This window comes from Micropterus dolomieu, linkage group LG11 (genome assembly GCF_021292245.1).
Source record: "Micropterus dolomieu isolate WLL.071019.BEF.003 ecotype Adirondacks linkage group LG11, ASM2129224v1, whole genome shotgun sequence".
NCBI lineage: Eukaryota > Metazoa > Chordata > Actinopteri > Centrarchiformes > Centrarchidae > Micropterus > Micropterus dolomieu.
Window position 1 is genome coordinate 491,128 of NC_060160.1, and position 17,242 is coordinate 508,369.

At 49.3% G+C, this 17,242-nt stretch overlaps 2 protein-coding genes across 3 annotated transcripts; one reads left to right on the top strand and one right to left on the bottom strand.

The window, feature by feature from the left end:
- The first annotated feature begins 401 nt into the window (after nucleotides 1-401).
- znf839 (zinc finger protein 839) lies at nucleotides 402-10,346 on the top strand. Its single transcript, XM_046061946.1, has 10 exons — nucleotides 402-1,469; nucleotides 2,796-3,869; nucleotides 3,976-4,107; nucleotides 4,203-4,325; nucleotides 4,412-4,504; nucleotides 5,408-5,554; nucleotides 5,637-5,741; nucleotides 8,491-8,578; nucleotides 8,656-8,791; nucleotides 8,884-10,346. Exons 1-10 carry the CDS (start codon nucleotides 717-719, stop codon nucleotides 9,470-9,472), a joined length of 3,240 nt encoding a protein of 1,079 aa, XP_045917902.1. The 5' UTR covers nucleotides 402-716; the 3' UTR covers nucleotides 9,473-10,346.
- On the bottom strand, nucleotides 10,164-15,111 carry LOC123978615 (cyclin-dependent kinase 2 interacting protein). Of its 2 annotated transcripts, XR_006827019.1 has the most exons (6): nucleotides 15,044-15,111; nucleotides 13,721-13,898; nucleotides 12,105-12,249; nucleotides 11,069-11,198; nucleotides 10,628-10,992; nucleotides 10,164-10,380 (listed from the first exon to the last, which is right to left on the bottom strand). XR_006827019.1 is itself a non-coding variant. In XM_046061952.1 (5 exons), exons 1-5 carry the CDS (start codon nucleotides 15,048-15,050, stop codon nucleotides 10,790-10,792), a joined length of 663 nt encoding a protein of 220 aa, XP_045917908.1. In that variant the 5' UTR covers nucleotides 15,051-15,111; the 3' UTR covers nucleotides 10,164-10,789. The 2 variants fall into 2 exon arrangements, 1 of the variants encoding a protein (XP_045917908.1); XM_046061952.1 differs by having other exon boundaries at nucleotides 10,164-10,992.
- Between the last annotated feature and the right edge of the window lie 2,131 nt (nucleotides 15,112-17,242).

Sequence of the window (17,242 nt, forward strand, 5' to 3'; positions counted from 1 at the left end):
GGGAAACTGGATCTTTCTTCAATTTAAAATCCTAAACGTGTTTTTCCTCTTTAAGTAATATTTAATATTTAATATTTAATATAACGTGGACAGGGTGGTGAAACTGGAAATGAAGATAACATCTGTTTAATTTAATGGCAGGAATGGAATTTCTACTTAAATGTGACAATACAACATAAACGACCTGCGAAATTTCCAAAACAAACGTTATCTTCTTTTATAAATGAATTAATGTTTGTGTGTTTAATTACAAACACAATTTTGATTTTATTTGTGAAATAACGTCTAAATGCAGATGGTCACATGGTTACACAAAATTAAAAAACACATTTCTATTTGATTTTTTTTTTTTAAACTAAAAAGGTTAGTTTTATTTTCAGTATTCCCAAGTACCGTCGTTCATATTTATAAAATAATCAACATTAAATGTTGAGTCCGGTCCGGTGGTGGATCCGGTCCGGGGAGTCCGAGCTCCCGCTCCCGCTGACGGCTAAGCTAAGCTAGTACAAAACGCCCCCAGCCATCCCGTTTCTGCTCCCGTTATTCCCGCTCCCGTTAATGTTGTCCTTCATCCCGGCGCAGCGTTTTATTTTCCAGCACACACAGGATTTTATAACGACCAATTTATTCGGTAATATCGATCGGCGATTAGGTTGAATTGATCCACCAACTGGCCCCCAGTCCGAGCTAAGCTAACAGTTAGCCTCACAGCCAAAATGGCGGACAACGAGGATGACAGCGGTTCGACCAGAACAATAACAGCCGCGGAGCCTCCGGGGGACCCGGTCCAGCCCCCCGCCGCCCAGTGCACCCAGTCCGGGGACATGTTACCGGCAGCGGCCGCTGAGCAGAGCAGTCAGCCCGCGGCGGGTTCACAGACAGGGTCCGGTGCCGACACCACGCAGCCCGGGGAGAGTGTACCGGCAGTGTCTGGAGCTCAGCTGGCGGACTTCTTACAGAGCTGCCCCCAGGAACAGAGCATCCTGGTGGGCTCAGAGTTCTCCGGACTGGGCCCGGACCTGGTCAACACCACCATCATCTACGTGCAGCCGGACGGGAGCCTGGTGGAGGGATCCGGACTGACGGCCGAGGAGCAGCAGGCTCTGCTGGATCAACTCACCAAGCAGCAGATCGTCCAGGTCTCCGACACCGAGGCCGCCCAGCTGCTCCAGCAAAGCCAGATGGTCAAAACCGTCCCGGTCCACAACACGGCCCTGGACCCGAGTCAGCTGCAGCAGGTCATCAACCAGGTTGCCAAGTCGCAGCAGCAGGTCCGCGTCCAGGTCCCCCAACAAGGTCTGAAGCAGCAGGTCCAAGTCCAGCAGGGTCTGAAGCAGCAGAAGCAGGTTCAGGTCCCTCAGCAGAACTTAAAGACCACCACCCAGAATAACGCGTCTCAGCAGCTGAAGAGCGTCGCCCAGCAGGTCGCCATGCAGACCTGCAGCCCAGTCCAGGTGGTCCAGAAGAAGGTGAGTCTGATGTGGAGCCCGGTTTAAGATCAGTTTGGTTTATCTGGACTGTAGCGTACTCACCTTGTCCAGACTGATCTAGACTGACCCCTCTGCCTGTTTCTGTTTGAGGCTCTGCAACTGAGCTCCACTCACCTGTCGGCTCACCTGCACTGTCATCAGAACAGGACAAGGTTCCCAACCAAGGGGACGGGACCCCGCATGGGGCCACAGGGTCAGTCTGAGAGGCCAGGGGATGATTGACAGGAGCAGAAAAAAAACATTTCTGTTTCACAAAAATCTGTTTGTTTATTCAGAATTTGGGTTTTTCATGTGAGCCGCTGGATATTGTGACCTCTCCTGGACCCTGAATCTCGTGTTCGGGTTTAATCTGAAGTAGTTGGGCTTGGTGTTCGGGTTTAATCTGAAGTAGTGTGGCTTGGTGTTCGGGTTTAATCTGAAGTAGTTTGGCTTGGTGTTCGGGTTTAATCTGAAGTAGTTTGGCTTGGTGTTCGGGTTTAATCTGAAGTAGTTTGGCTTGGTGTTCGGGTTTAATCTGAAGTAGTTTGGCTTGGTGTTCGGGTTTAATCTGAAGTAGTTTGGCTTGGTGTTCGGGTTTAATCTGAAGTAGTTTGGCTTGGTGTTCGGGTTTAATCTGAAGTAGTTTGGCTTGGTGTTCGGGTTTAATCTGAAGTAGTGTGGCTTGGTGTTCGGGTTTAATCTGAAGTAGTTTATTAGAACTTCATGTTTCTGGTATCACAGACTGGTCGTGTTGCTTCACCTGTTTCTTGGCGATTCCTCGACTCGCATTACGTGCGTCGAAGCGTCGCTGCATCCGCTGTTAGCTGGGATTCCCCCGGACAAGCTGCAACTAGCGGACCGTCTAAAGTTTGGGACTTTAGCTCACGGAGCAGCGTGCTGCTCCGTGAGCTTCACTGCAGCACAGCTGGTGTCCACGAACACGTGAAGCGAAAGTATCCTGGAGCTCTGACGGCCGCTCCGCAATAGAGCTGCAACGATGTTTCAGGTGTTTCTTTGCTCCACGCTGATGCAGAAACATCTGATTATCAGAGTGCATCACTCAGTACTGAAAATAACTCCAGGAACATTTAAAGTAAAGCAGCCTGATTACTGTCTGTTGTTGTCATCACAACACATCAGTGACGAGGAAACTGGATTCACTTTAAGATGCTGCTGTTGTCATTATTCTAATGAATTGAATAAAATATTGATTAATTGAGTTTATTTTGGATAAATTGGTTTGTTAATCGGGTAATAAGCAACAGCCCTCCTCACAGGTCCGATCTCTGAGTTTTCATCTGCTGTCTGGTTTCTGTCTTTTTTTAGTCAGAACCCATCAGGATCCAGATCCAGGTTCCCCCCAAGCCAGAAGTGAAGCCCAGCACCGCCCCCCAGCAGAAGAGCGTAGCTGTCAATCATCCGCAGGTGAAGCTGTCGGCCAATGGCAGCGTGAGCAGCGCTCAGATCATCCACATCCAGCCTGCGGTGGGTCAGCAGGGTCAGCAGTTCTTCCTGCAGCAGGGCCCGGGGGAGACCCCCATCCAGCTGCTGCTGCAGAGCCCCGTCCCCGTCGTTGGATCTCTGCTCCCGTTGGTCCACAAGCTCACGGGCCAGACGACATCAGCAGGCAACGGCGCCAGTCCGGCTCAGAAAACTGCCATGTCCCCCATCAGAGTCCAGGCCCCCCCCATCGTCAAGACCCCGCCCACCTCTGTTGCTAAAACTGCTAGCGTCCCGCTAATAAAGGCCCCCACTAACGGCACGACAGCAGCCCCCAGTAAGAGCCCCGTTAAACCACCTGCGGTCCTCACGGCGGTCCCAGTACAGGCCGCCACACCTGCTGCTGCCCGGCCCGCCGCAGTAGCCCCGCCCTCTTTGAACCCGGCCCCAGCGGTGAAGGACAGAGACAAGGAAAAAGAGAAGAAGGTGAAGAAGAGGGAAAAGAAGGCGGTGAAGGTCCAGACCCGATCCGGTCGGGTCTCCAGGCCACCAAAGTACAAAGCCAAAGACTACAAGTTCATAAAGACGGAGGACCTGGCCGACAGCCACCAGTCCGACTCCGACGACTACTCAGACATGAGCGTGGAGGAGGAGGAGGGCGGGAGGAAGGACGGCCCCGCCCCCGGCACATCCCTCACCTACAGCCACAAGTCCCGGTCCCACCGCTGCCAGACCTGCGACAAGGCCTACATCGGTCCCGGAGGCTTGAACCGGCACTACAAACTAAACCCGACCCATGGCGAGCCTGATCCGCCCGGCAACACGCCTGGCAACACACCACGCCCCCTCAGAGAAGACAGCCATTCACAGGAGACGACGGCAGGTGGCGCCAGAGAAGAAGAGGAAGAGGAGGAGGAGAAGAAGAAGGAGGACAAACCCGCTGCCCCAGCAACAAACAGGGTTAGAGACTGATCCACCAATCAGAGCTCAGACCTGGAGGGAGGATCATATCACACCTGCTGCCTGGTTGTTATTTACCTGTCTGACTTTTACTTTCTGTCTTCAGGTGGAGGGGGGGCCAGCGGCAGCTGTGGGACTCCGAGGCCTCCATCACCGGGGCCCCGGCCGGCCCCGAGGACGAGGGAGAGGCAGGGGCCGGGGCCGCGGCCGGGGCCGATCACTAGGGCCGCCTCCTAAGGTGAGCTCACCTCAACCTGTGCAGGGCACCACAACAGTAACCCTTCACCTGCTGCTCTTCTTCATGGTAACTAATTGGTTAATCTGATTGGTCAGTTCTCTCAGGTGACAGTCGGCCTCGTCAGCAGACGGGGGCGTCGTGGTCGACCGCCAAAGCTCGCCATCGCCACAGTGACTGCCGAGCAGCAGGCGGAGAGGAGACGAGACCGACTGCAGGAGGTAAGAGGGAGGAAGTGGAGACGTGGACTTTCAAAGTAAAGTTTTTCTTTGAAGGCGTGATGTAATGACCTGATGTGGTGTTTCAGCTGGTGGAGCAGTGTGAGGACGAGGAGCTGATGGACATCGTTCTTCCTCGTTTGACCAAAGTGTTGAGTCTGTGGGAGCTGCTGCTGGCAAAGGTACACACTAATACTCTCACAGTACACGCTCTGTGTATGTTTGTGTGTATATTTCTTCTTCTGGTTCTTCACCGTGCATCCGAGCTTTGACGGGTCGGGTTTTGATGTAGTTTACGACGACGTCTGTCGTGACGTCTTCAGCTCTTCGCGGTGTTTCAGTGTGTCCACTGCTGAGCGTCCACTGAGCGCCGTCTGTGCACATCCCCACGCAGTCATTTCGGACCGGCCTCTTTTAAGTCGGCGTCAGAGTTCTTCTGCTGGCGCTCTGGTTGGTTTGCAGGAGAGCAGATCCTCCTGTAAATCAGCAGCATTGACAAATCAAATGGTCCTTGTTACCGTCAGGCGCTTCATCTGCAGAGCAAAGCGAACGTCGTAGCTCGCCGTTGAGCTGCTCCTCTGTGTCCTGTTTGTGATAAACGATGGTGTTTAGCTCGTTGGCTGTTGCTTCATCGGTCGTTGTTGAAACTAGAGATATCAGAAGGAAGTATTTGTTGCTCGGCTGCAGAGCTTTTTCCACCTTGCAGCTCTGAAGCAGCTTTACATGAGGCCAGTTGAGCTTTTGATGCCCCCCCCCCCGCCCACTGTAGGCATAAATAATAAATAAATTATGGTCCCATTTAGAGGACAATAGACCAGAGAGCAGAGGAAGCTTCAGGAACCTTTTAAAAATGAGACCGCTGCTCTTTTATGAAAAGCGCTGACTCCACAGCTGGTCGGACTGCGAACAGGCGACGCTTCGCACCGAGTGTCAGCAGAACACAAAGCAGCACATGTTGAGTAGCTGGACTCTTCAGAGTAATCAAGGACACGTGTCTCTGATGGTCCTTCTTTAGACCCGGGTCAGGAAGTGTACTTTGTGCTCTGGTATTCCTGACAGACGGCTCTGTCCTCTGGCTGTTTCAGGTGGAGCGCGGCGGTCCAGCTCGGACTCGGTTTCCAGACATCTACCGTGAGTTTGAGTCCCTGCAGGCTCAGGTGAGACAGGCTGCTCAGGACTACATCATCAGCCCTCAGGGCGGGGCCATGCCGCTGGAGGTCAGGAACATCGAGGTGAGACGTCCTACTGGGTTCTGCTGTGGAGGTTCTGCTGCGGGTGTGTGTAGCGGTCTGTGGACTGTACTGTGTGTTTCAGGTGGCCCGGTCTCTGGGGATCCTGGATGAGGTGAACAGGATGAAGGTGGTTCCTGGAGCGTCTCCCAGCTCCAGTCTGACCAATAAGAACGTCCGATACATGGAGGTAAACACGCCATCGCGTTCTGAGAGCAGGATCCAGGTTTGGTCTGGATCCGGTATCTGTACCTGCACACTGGTGCCAGAGTCCAGAGGCCTGTACTACGAAGCTAGGTACCTGGCTTCTCCGGGTAACTTCAGGTGTAACTTTCTGATTAATCCGAAAGGGAGAGACAGGTGTTACCTGAGGCCTGTTGCCATGGCGATTTAACTTTCGGTCTGTGCACACAGCTGCTGTGTTAACTTCATACTCGAATGATCCACCGTCTGAAAGCTAAAGTCCAAGATACAGTGAAAAGTGACGCGACTCACCGACGAAGCCTCACAGTAACTTAATCCACCGATGGATTATATTCCAACAACAAACGCTCTTGTTACGCTGTCCAGATGATCCAATCCAGTAAAACATTTAGTTCGAAACACATGATTCCATCAGTAAATCCTCAGACGGCTGCCGCATCGCTTCAGATCTGCCGGCAGACGCGGCTCGTACGTCATTATAACCGGAATAACTCCGATTTGAACGGAAACGACTACGATAGCTTGTATTCAAATTAGCTGCTGAACTCTGACCTTTCGACTGACACCAAATCTGACCCAATAGGAGCTCACATGTCCCTTTCACCGCCTACAACAGCCAATGAGAGCCTGCGCTGTGAGGAAGGGCCGGCCCCTGTTATTTCCTGAACCAATTGCAACCAACTGCCGATGACGGGCGCTTCCTGTAGCCAATAGGATTCTGAAAATAACGACCTCCAGCTTTAAGTAGGAAGTTCATGATCTACCAGCAGAAACGCACGTCTGCGTGGAGCTGCCGGCTGATACGGAGCGACGCAGCCGCCTGCCGCCAAGGGGGCGGGGCTGTTTTAGAAAAAATATGCTGTGTCAAACAGTCATTTTTCATGGCATTGGTATGAAATGTAAACTTGTTCTAGGTAAGGCTTTATGCTGCGGCCCTGCAGTGTTTCCCAGCTGTAGCTGTCTGCAGGCATTTGTTAGCAAACATTTTCAAATGAAATGAAAAATCTATTAGTTTTAGTGTTTAAGCTGATATTCATCAGTTCCAGTAGCTCTTACAGTCATTCTGATATCTTTCTTGACCTAAATTCAATTTACTGTGCATCTGCCTTGAAGAGGCGTTTTGCATGAATTTGACAGAAGAGGTTGACTCGAGGTTACTCTGTATACTACACACCACATCTGTACTCCGTGTTAGGATGAGAAGTATTAATACACACCTCCTTATAAATATAATCAGAAATGTTGAGTGTTTTTGTGATTATTAGTTCCTCTAAATCTTCATCTTGGAAGTTTCCCCCCCGACTCCATATTTATATGACCGTGGACACGACGTGCAGCTGCAGCTTTACATCTTCATCACATTACACATAAAAGAAGAGCCCATCGAATACTAACCAGAGAATTACAACAAGAGCACTGAAGATAATTACACGTTTACTCAGTGCTCTGCCAACAAGCTTAACCTGGCTTTGATTTAGCCGTTAACGTGTCTTTAAACTCTTCCTCTCCGGACACTGCCGGTGTAGCAGGCAAAGACTTTAACCTGCTCAGATTTAACTCGGGTTACCAAACAAATTCAAACTACGACGGTGAAAAAAGATGTTTGTTAGTTGACTTGAATTAGGGCCAAAAATGTTATCACGATAAAAACATTTCATATCATTCGATAATTATCACGATAAACGTCAAATCATTATTTCTTTTGAGTTTAAAGGCTGATTTTTGCTCCCGAGTGAACATTGAAGAAACCAGCTGGTGAATTATGTGGTCCAGACAGTGGATCACTTCACAAATCTGAGGGAGAACATTCAAAACTATTATGATAAAAATTCAACAAATATGATCAGTAAATCTTTTTTTAGTCCCTTTTCCTCAACAAAATAAATATTTTAATAGAAAAAGTACTAATTTGTTTGCGATTCAAATGAATTAAACGAATCTTTATTGAGGATATATTGAACATTCATTCTATTGTTATTGAGGAAAATGATATTGTGATCGTTGCCCTGCATCAAAGAGCCGTGTTTGTGTTTCTTCTCCAGAAGAATGGCGTCGACAGTGTCTGGATATGAGCAGTTAAAGACACGTTAACGGCTAAATCTACGACAAACCTACAACTAGTGTTGTAGTCAAGACCAGTTCCCCACATTACATGACGCACAATAAAATGTGGATCGAGATCACAGGTGCTTCTCAGATTGATGGGGGGGCAGGGGGCAGGCGTTAACGGGAACAACACATTTTAATGTACATGTATGGAAAGAAAAACACTTTATTACTTTATATATTCTTAACATTGAAGTGAGGCTCTGGAGGAAGCACACGGCTTCACATCTCACTCCGCATTCTTTCATCAGATCGTTAGCCCTCCCCGTCTCCGTGTATTAATATACAGACGTGTACAGGAAACCTTCAGGATCGCTGTTCAGGTCTGCTCCCAGAGTCCCAGCTCAGCTGCAGAGGAACCAGTCAGGATCAGACCTGGAGGCGTGGATTAATTAAAGTAACCATGGAGATAACCTGCTCAGAGTTTAGAGGTGCACTGACCTCTGGGAAAACCTGTCCCCCTTTTGTAGTACGGGTTCAGCAGGAAGTTTCTCCTGGATTAGCCGGGTACCTCGCTTCGTAGTACAGTTGTACTCTGATAGAAACCGGGACTTTGGAACCAGGACTCTGTGGCAGCTAAACACCTGATCCAGGTCCAGTCTGATTCACTTAAAAACTCTGTTTCCCAGAATTCAAAGATGCTGCCGCCTTCAAAGAGATTCAAGATGGAGAACAGCGTTTCTGTTCACCAGAACGGCATCGAGACGCCCAGAACAGGTACCAGTACTGCGTTTGTACTTCATACTACTGCAGTTTCACTACTGCAGCTGATATTTTGAACTTTTCTTTCCCAGGTGGAGCCGCAGGGACCCCTTCGCCCCCTGTGCCCCCTGTGACCTCCTCTCTGAAGCCCTGCTCGGTCTCTGTGTCCCCCCTGGTGATCCCAGGTGCATCCAAACTGCTGACCACCACCGCAGACTCCGCCTCCAGGTGAGTGTACAGGTAGAACAGGTGATCTGGAGACTGTCAGTGTCACACCTGGACCAGGTCTACAGGGCTGATGTGTTTCTCTGGTCCCCCAGCTCCTCTGGCTCCAGCTCTGCTAAGATGCCCTCCACCCAAGCTCCTCCGCCTGTCACCCCCATGGAAGTGACCCCAGCTGAGGACCAGGACCAGGGGCCTCTGCAGACCACCACCCAGGTGGAGACTCTGCCAGCAAGCCAGGACCAGGTCCTGAGCACCAGTGACATCACAGCCCAGATGAAGGAGCTGGAGAAAGCTTTGGGTTCAAGTCCCGAGACCACCACAGACTCAAAGACTCCCGAGTCCAGCTCAGTCCAGACTCCCGAGTCCAGCTCAGTCCAGACTCCCGAGTCCAGCTCAGTCCAGACTCTGGCTCCCTCTGAGCTTCAGCAGAAGGACTCCTGCCAGGCCGAGTCCAGCTCCACAGACCCCTGTGAGCCCAAAGAGCTGCAGGAGGGTCAGGAGATCTACATACAGACTGAGGGGCTGACGGTCCAGCTGGCAGAACCAGGATTAGACGGGATCGTGATAGTCAACGGGCCCGACGGAACCACCATGCACATCCAGACCCCTGAGGGGGTCCCTCTGGAGGCAGTCCAGGCCCTGCTGGGTATTGAGGCTTCCGATGGAGCCAAAACTCCTCAGTGAACCCTGAACAGAATTGGAAGACCACAACCTGACCTGAACCACATCACACTAACACGCACCTGTCGGCCAGACAGTTTCCTGTAGCGCCCCCCTCAGGACATCCTGTACACTATAACCGAAGGGGGCCCGACGAGTCCTCAGACCGCTGTGGCTCAGGTGTCGGTTCCGCCCTGTTTCAGATCAACACCTGAGGACAGACTTAACGTCCCGCCTGCATCTCGTTCTGTCTTCATCAGACCGTTTAAAAACCAGTTTGAAGTGTTTCTCCGTTCAGAAAGCAGAGAGGCTGCCGGGCCACGTCGTCATCGATCGACTCATTTTCTTATTTTATTTTGTGAAGCTGAGCTGCTGTCCTGAGAGCAACGTGACCTGAAGATCAGGACTCGGCAAGTCCTGCCCTCTGGGTCATAGACTCAACGGTAGTATAAGGAGAAGACTGAAGTTTGTGAGTACGTAGTGTCCTCTCTGGGCTCCCGTACTCTCATTTATCATCTCAGCTCGTGGTCTGATTGGTCGACTCAGTTCTCACCGGTGATGGCGGCGGCGGCGGCTCTTCGGCTGGTTTTTAAGGATTCTGGAAAGATTGTAAATTTGTAAACTTGTTTCTTTTTCAGTGTTTCCATGTTTGGAGCGCTTCATCTAGAGACGTCTTGATTAGTTGTTTATATGTAGATAAATATGAAAAACAAAGTTTAAAAAAAGTTGCACTATTTTATTACTTTTTATAAAACTTCACGGCGAAACATTTTCCAGACGTAAAGTTTGTAACGATGTGAGGACGGACTGCGGAGCGCTGGGAGGAGATCCACCTTTACTGGTTTGTCATGTTGATTACACACATTTCATGTTCCTCCAATAAACTGATCAGCTCTGACCTCTGTGTGATGATGTCATCAGGCGTGTCACTCCTGTAAAAAGTAATTAAATGTAATAAGTTACATCACTCTGCATTTTAAATCACTTGTAATCATCCATTACATTTCCAAAGTAACCTTCCGGCACGGCGTGCAGCTACGGCAGAGCGGCGAGCAGTTTGATGGACACGGTGACACTTTGTTCTTCAGAAACTATCTTTACTGTTACAGCAACAAATGTCAGTTAACAAAAACATTCAGAGTGAATCTGGAGACTGGCGCTGCTCCGACAGAAACACACCTGAGGACCACAGGTGACAGGAAACGGGCGATCCCCTCGTATCAAAGAGTCGCAGTTCGCCCGCAGCCTCAGGAAGTGGATCCGCCTGCTGCCGTTTCCGCAGCTGCTCACCAGCTCCCCTGCGGTCCGAGCTAAGCTAAGCTAACTCCTGTCCGTATGACATCACAGCGTGCGGTGGCCGGTCTCCAGCAGCAGGGCCTCCAGGGTCAGTCTGGCCTGGGGGGGGACGAAGGGCTGGTGCAGCCAGCAGGACAGGTAGACCATGCAGAGGTCGGAGGTCGCGGCGTGGGCGAGTTCCTGCAGGATCAACTGCTTCAGCTTCAGCTCCCGACTGAAGCACCGCAGCAGGAAACGAGACGAGTCCTCTGCAACGAGACAGACGTCAGAGCGCCGCGGGAACAAGCTGCCGACATCACGCAGGCGCACTGCGGGAAAACTCACCGAAGTGTTTGCTGCTCCAGCTGTGAAACAGAGGAAACTTTCTTCCTTCAGGTCCGAACTGAAACTCCTCCAGATCCTGAACGCCACGCTGTGATGTCATCAAGCGCTCCATCTTCGTCACCACGACAACCTGACGGGAATCAGAAGATGAATCGACATCAGAAACAAGCATGAGAAGGGGGTCGCCCTGAGGGGCCCGGGGGTCGCCCTGAGGGGCCCGGGGGTCGCCTCAGGGGCCGAACATTCAGTTATCTGAACATTAAACAGTTCATTAGTTAGTTCTGCACCAGCTTACGGTCGAATAGTTTTTCTTTAAAGTCAGATCTGTTTCTCCAGGACCCAGTTGCTGGAAAAAGTTTTATGACATTGTGCTCCTGAAATCCATCCAGCCTTCTGTTGGGATCAGGATAATCCTGATTCTACTACAAAGTTCTGAACACCACAAACTGAAGGTTGGATCCAGATCAGGTGATCTAATCAGATTTCAGAATCCTTTATTTTTTTTTTTCTTTTGAACAACCCATTTTCAGGATTTGATCCAATCTGACAGCCGAAATCCAATCAGATTAAACTTTTTAGTGGATTCAGGCTGGATTTCAGAAGCAAAATGTCATAAAACTTAATACATTTGATCATGTTGGAGCCTAAATACACATTTTATGTTTTTAACTTGATTTGTTTAAACTTAACGGTGATAAAGTCGACGTTTCCTTTAAGCCTTTCAGTAAAGTAAAAGAAGGGCCGACTGCTGAAAATGTTTGTGTTTTTTATTGTGCATTTTCTGTCTCTTCAAATTAAAGCGACCCCCCCGCCGGCTGTTCCACCTGTTGGTCTTTGTATCAGTAACTACATGTCTGTCTTCAGGTCAACCTGCTCTGTGTCTGCTGTGACGCTGCTGAAACCAAGTCAAACGCACAAATCTCACGTTAACTTGGTCACAGTCCGAACACGCTCTGGTGTTTCTATTTAAACTGCAGCAGCTTCGTTTCCACGATCAACGAAACTTCCTCCTCAGTTACAGTAAATCGAGCGTCACCATTTTGTCGATGACGTCTTGCAGTTTGCGGCATTCGTCTTGCAGCGCCGCAGCTTCGCCCGCCTGCTGCCACGGAGCTGATGAAGACGAGGAGGAGGAGGATGATGAAGACTCGTCGTCCAGCAGAAGCCGATCGCTCTGAGACCTGAAACAGACAAAGTGATGGTTAAACTACAAACACCAGAAATCCACATCCTGGCAGGTCAGAGGAAGTGATGTCACACAGGAAGCAGCTCTTTGCTTTGAGTGATCCAGGGGCGCCAATAGAAACGGCGGGGCCTCGAACACCCGCTTGTGTAACTGAGCGCGCTGCATGTTCCTGCCTTTTTAACGCCGCTGTGTTTAAGGAAACGTTCAGTCCGCTTTGAGACTGACCTCGCCGCTGGACTGGAGGTGATGAAGGTGTGGAGACCGGGGGGGTCGGCCAAAGCCTGCATGGACGGCTCCATGTGGGCCCAAAAATGAGGTCAAAACCCTGCGACACCCCGTCGCACGTGAGAGACGGAACCGTATTTTTAGAATCTAACAAGCTCGTGGTCCGTTGGTGTTTGGCAGCTGCGCGATCGTGCGCAGGAGACGCTGGTGCCGACAGGAAGCGGCTGCATACACAGCAGTAAGATGCTGTGTAAGGTGGAGGAAAAGGCAGTCTGGGAATTTACGCTTTCTAGGAGAGAAAACACGAGGCGCCTTTTTTTAATTATATGTTGCTAGGCAACCACTGAATCAGCTGTCCTGTCCGTCTCTTATAGCGCCAGCGATCTAAGCTTTGTCTCACTGCAGGAACGTGACCACAGGTCTGCGTCTGTTGTCGCTTTAATCAAAGACAAACGCAGGGCGCCTGGAGACACGCAGGAGACAGGAAGCGGAGAACATGAGGCCCTCAGAAAGAGGAGACGCCGCTGGTGGCACCGCCAGCTGGTCCAGCAGCTTCGTCTTTATGAGGGCGGGGACAGTTTGTCTCTGGACAGTCCAAGCAGCTGGAAACAGTTGAAAAAAGCGAGAATGACGTCGGGCGCTTTTCTGCTCACAGTTGAATGTTGGACGCAGGACGCTCACTGCCAATAGGAAACGATTTAAAAAAGACGCCTCTCACTGCGGGAAACGCGTCCCTTCTGATCCGGGTCTTACTCCTCCTGATGTTCTGGAGGTCCAGAGAGCCTAAAAGCACCTGGATCCTAACGAGTCCGGATGAGCCTGATCTTTTCTCAGGTTTTCTGTAGAAAGCAGAACCTTTGGACTCTCCTGCGTCTGGAAACCTGCGTGGTCCTGCAGGTCCTGGTCCCGGTCCTGAACCTGCTCACTGGACTAAAAGGCGGAGAAGAACTCAGAAGTTCTTTTTGTTATCATCATGTGGTTCATGCTGGTCTCTTCAGAGGCTGCAGCACGAAGCCAGTCCACCAGGATCTCAGTCCAGGATCTGTTATAATACCGGGCCGGGTGAACCAGCACCAGGATCAAGAGCTCCGGTCTCTGCGTCACGTGGGCGGGGCTTTTACTAGCACTGATCTCTGATCTGGACCAGAACCTGGTCAGCCGCTCAGCATCAGGTACCATGACGATGTAAGAGGAGAACCACGGCGTAGGACTGAAGGCGCCGGGAGACTAACGGGACTCACCGTGTCCGCCTCAGGTTGGCGATGTTTCCCGCCACGCTGAATCCGTCCTCGTTGAGTTTCTCCCACCTCATCATCAGGTTGTGCCAGTCGGCGGCGTTGTCTTTGACCTTTCGGGCACTTCCTGTGACAGCGGAGCACTTCCTGTTTGCTGGGGTCACCGTGATGTCACCTGACTGACCTGACAGGGGAGACAGACGGACATTTTTAGGTTCTGCTGTCGGTCATGACCTCAGCTCACTGTGAGCTCACGCAGGGAGAATGTGTCCGACTTGGCGGCGCCGGTTTTAGACCCAGCCCCTGCAGCCGCGTGCAGCTCACGTTAGACTACGGCCCAATCCCAGACGCCCCTCCCTGAACCCTGAACCCTGAACCCTCAGACTTTACTGACGTCACTTTGAAGCTTCCCCTGGTAACCCTCGTGTTTCACGTCATACCGCTATGCATTGTGGGCAGTTTCTCTTTTCCCAAATTTGTGCCTCCATCCTCGAGCCTGAGACCCAGGCCTGATCGGGGAGGACGTAGGTCAATACTGAAACGATCACATGACTCATGTCTAACCTCTACTCGGTGGAATTGACCCTTCGCTAAGCCACGCCCCGAATACCCAGCTGGCCAATCACAGGCAGTACAGGACTCGCTCTAACTTTTTTTTTTCCCTCCTTATTTACATTTCACAATTGTACAAAATCTCGTCAGGAAGTTATTTTCCTTCTTTAAAACCATACAGACCTACGAGAACAGCAATAATAATAATAATAATACTAGTGAGAGTAAAGTTACATGTTCAGTCAACACATATATATGAAATTATAACCAGCACATTATTTCCATTCATTCAACAGTTACTGATCAGCTCTTCAGAAAAATGCTCCCTCATGTTCCCTTTTCCAATCCCACATTATAACATCATTTCAGGGGCAGCGTATTCTGATTAATAACGATTTTATTTTTGAGACACAGATTTACGGGAAACAGCTGCAGCAGATCAGATTTAACTGACGTCGCTTTAAAATGACGCTCCGAGGAAACATCTCATTTCCTTACATGCTTGTTTCCTCGACTCCTCGAGCTCGCGAGGAGGCAGAACTGTGGGAGATGAGAAAGGCCCCGTGCGCGCAGCCGCAGTCGTCTCTAACGCACCTAACGTGAGTTTCAGGCTAACCGGAAGTGCCCCTAAAGACCTGACCCGCTTTGTGAGACCGAATCGGAACCGGTTCTGTCGCCGGTTTAAACAGGCGGCTGATCAGCTGATCGGCGGCGGTTGTTCAACACGCGGAGCCTCGTGCAGGTTTCATCCTCGTGCAGGAGCTGCTGATCACTCACCTTCCATCTGATCACACGCTGCCGATCACCTTTCCACTTCCTGTCCTCCTCCTTCTTCTGTGGTGGAGCTGCTCCTCCTCAGCAGCTCGTCAGCGCCCCCCCCCCCCCCCCCCCCCCCCCCCCCCCCCCCCACGGACCACCACGTGGTTCCGTTTAAGACAGAAAGAGATTCTTCGTGGATGTTGGAGAATTTGGGATGAAAAGAAAATAAGTTTTAATAATAATTTTTATTAATTCTGATGGAAAAATCTGAGGAAGTGGCTCAGCGGTCAGTCTCTTTCCATCAGCAGCCAGGCCCTTCAGTTAACTCAGTATTTTATTTATGTCCATCTTTAAATCAGACTTCAGCTCCAAGACAGGAACAAACATTTCTACTGAGGTTTCAGACAAACAAAATAACCAATAACTAGTTCAAATGAAAAGATGATATTTATTAGTCCGTAACAGCGTCTCTGATAATCGCCTCCTCGCCACCCGGGACTGGCAGGTCCTTCCTGGACACGTTAACCATCTTACAGTTTATTTTTTATTATTCACATGAAATACCAGGCAAGGGAACAAAAAGTCAGCAAGCTGTCCCCAACATGGACCAACATGTCCACATTAAACAGTCTGTGGACGCCGCAACCCTTTGTGATAAACAGCATCATGTGATCACATATCAGTGACCTTCTGAGCAGTTTGAACCCCCCGCTGCAGAGCCCTCCGGTCCTGAGCCGTGCACATCCCGTGTTAGTGATGTTTCCAGTCAGGACGCTTTCTGCTGCTCCTCTGGAAAAGATCTCGGCCTTCTTAAACTTCCTCAAGGAATCCAGTCGTTTCTGAGCTTCCTTCTCCAGCGTGGAGACGTGAGACGACCATGTCAGCTTCTCTGTGATGCTGATTCGCAGGAACCTGAAACTGCTGACCTGCTCCGCCTCAGCTCCTCTGATGGACGCAGGAGTCTTTATCTCCTTGGTTTTGCTGACGTTGAGCAGCAGCTTGTTCTCTGAGCACCACTCTGCAGGATTATAAATTTCCTCCCGATATGAAGTCTCATCGTTGTTTGAAATCCGGCCGATGACTCTGTTGTTCCATCGCAGGACGTTATGGGGATTAAAATTAGGTTTCTAAATCATTTTCCAGTGTGACAGGACTTGTTTGTGAAAGGCAGAGAGTTATTTTGATTGTGTGATATTTTAGTAATTGTTGTGTTTTAAATCTCACATTTGATACTGATTGTCTTTTTTTTTTTTTAATGAACTAATTAATTCATTCATTTTTGTCTATTAATACACACACACACATTTACAGTGTTATGTATTTATTTTATTAAAATGTTTTAAATTATAATAAAACACACATTACTTATATATATATATATATATATATATATATATATATAATATAAGTATTTTTTTTTTTTTTTACTTTTTTAAAATATTTTATTTAATTTTTTAACACACACACCTGCTTATTATTTTTTTCACATCATTTACATAGTTTAAGAATTAAAATATTTTTAATTTATATTTTATTTTTTATATATTTTTTAAACACACACACCCCCTTGTTTTACTCATTTACTCTTTTTTAATATTTATTTTTACAGAATTTTTAATTTTATATATTTTATTTTGTATTAACACACACACACCTTTTGCTGTTTTATTTCTTTACCTAATGAAATGTATGAAATGAATTGTCCTTATGTTCTTTATATGTAGCTTTGGCAATATTGTTCTATACATTCTTGCCAACAAAGCTAGTTTGAATTTGAGTCTGACAGGTAGTTTAGTAGACCAGGAGCCAGAGCGTTCAGCTATCAAGCTCCTCTCCTGTGGAACCAGGTTCCAGTTTGGGTTCAGGAGGCAGACACCATCTCCACATTTAAGAGTAGGCTTAAGACTTTCCTCTTTGATAAAGCTTATAGTTAGGGCTGGCTCAGGTAGTCCTGAACCATCCCTTAGTTATGCTGCTATAGGCCTAGACTGCCGGGGGATTTCCCATGATGCACTGAGCTCCTCTCTCCTCTACTTTCTCTCCCTCTGTATGCAACCTCATCCCATTATTGCATGTTACTAACACAACTTCTCCCCTTTCTGGTAGTCTTGTGCTTTCTCGTCCCTCTCCTCTCTCCTCCTATCACTTCCTGCAGGTGTTTCTGGCTCTGGAGCTGTGGAGTCTGGATCTGTGGTTGCGGGTCACCTGCTGCCCCCG

What these genes read in the sequence shown, in the direction of transcription:
- znf839 (XM_046061946.1), top strand. Translation starts at nt 717, where the DNA reads ATGGCGGACAACGAGGATGACAGCGGTTCGACCAGAACAATAACAGCC. An exon ending in TGGAGGTCAGGAACATCGAG is followed by an intron (nt 5,555 to 5,636) that starts GTGAGACGTCCT and finishes TGTGTGTTTCAG; the next exon opens with GTGGCCCGGTCTCTGGGGAT. An exon ending in ACCGCAGACTCCGCCTCCAG is followed by an intron (nt 8,792 to 8,883) that starts GTGAGTGTACAG and finishes CTGGTCCCCCAG; the next exon opens with CTCCTCTGGCTCCAGCTCTG.
- LOC123978615 (XM_046061952.1), bottom strand. An exon ending in AAGACGTCATCGACAAAATG is followed by an intron (nt 11,199 to 12,104) that starts GTGACGCTCGAT and finishes GATTCCCGTCAG; the next exon opens with GTTGTCGTGGTGACGAAGAT. An exon ending in CTGGAGCAGCAAACACTTCG is followed by an intron (nt 10,993 to 11,068) that starts GTGAGTTTTCCC and finishes GTCTCGTTGCAG; the next exon opens with AGGACTCGTCTCGTTTCCTG.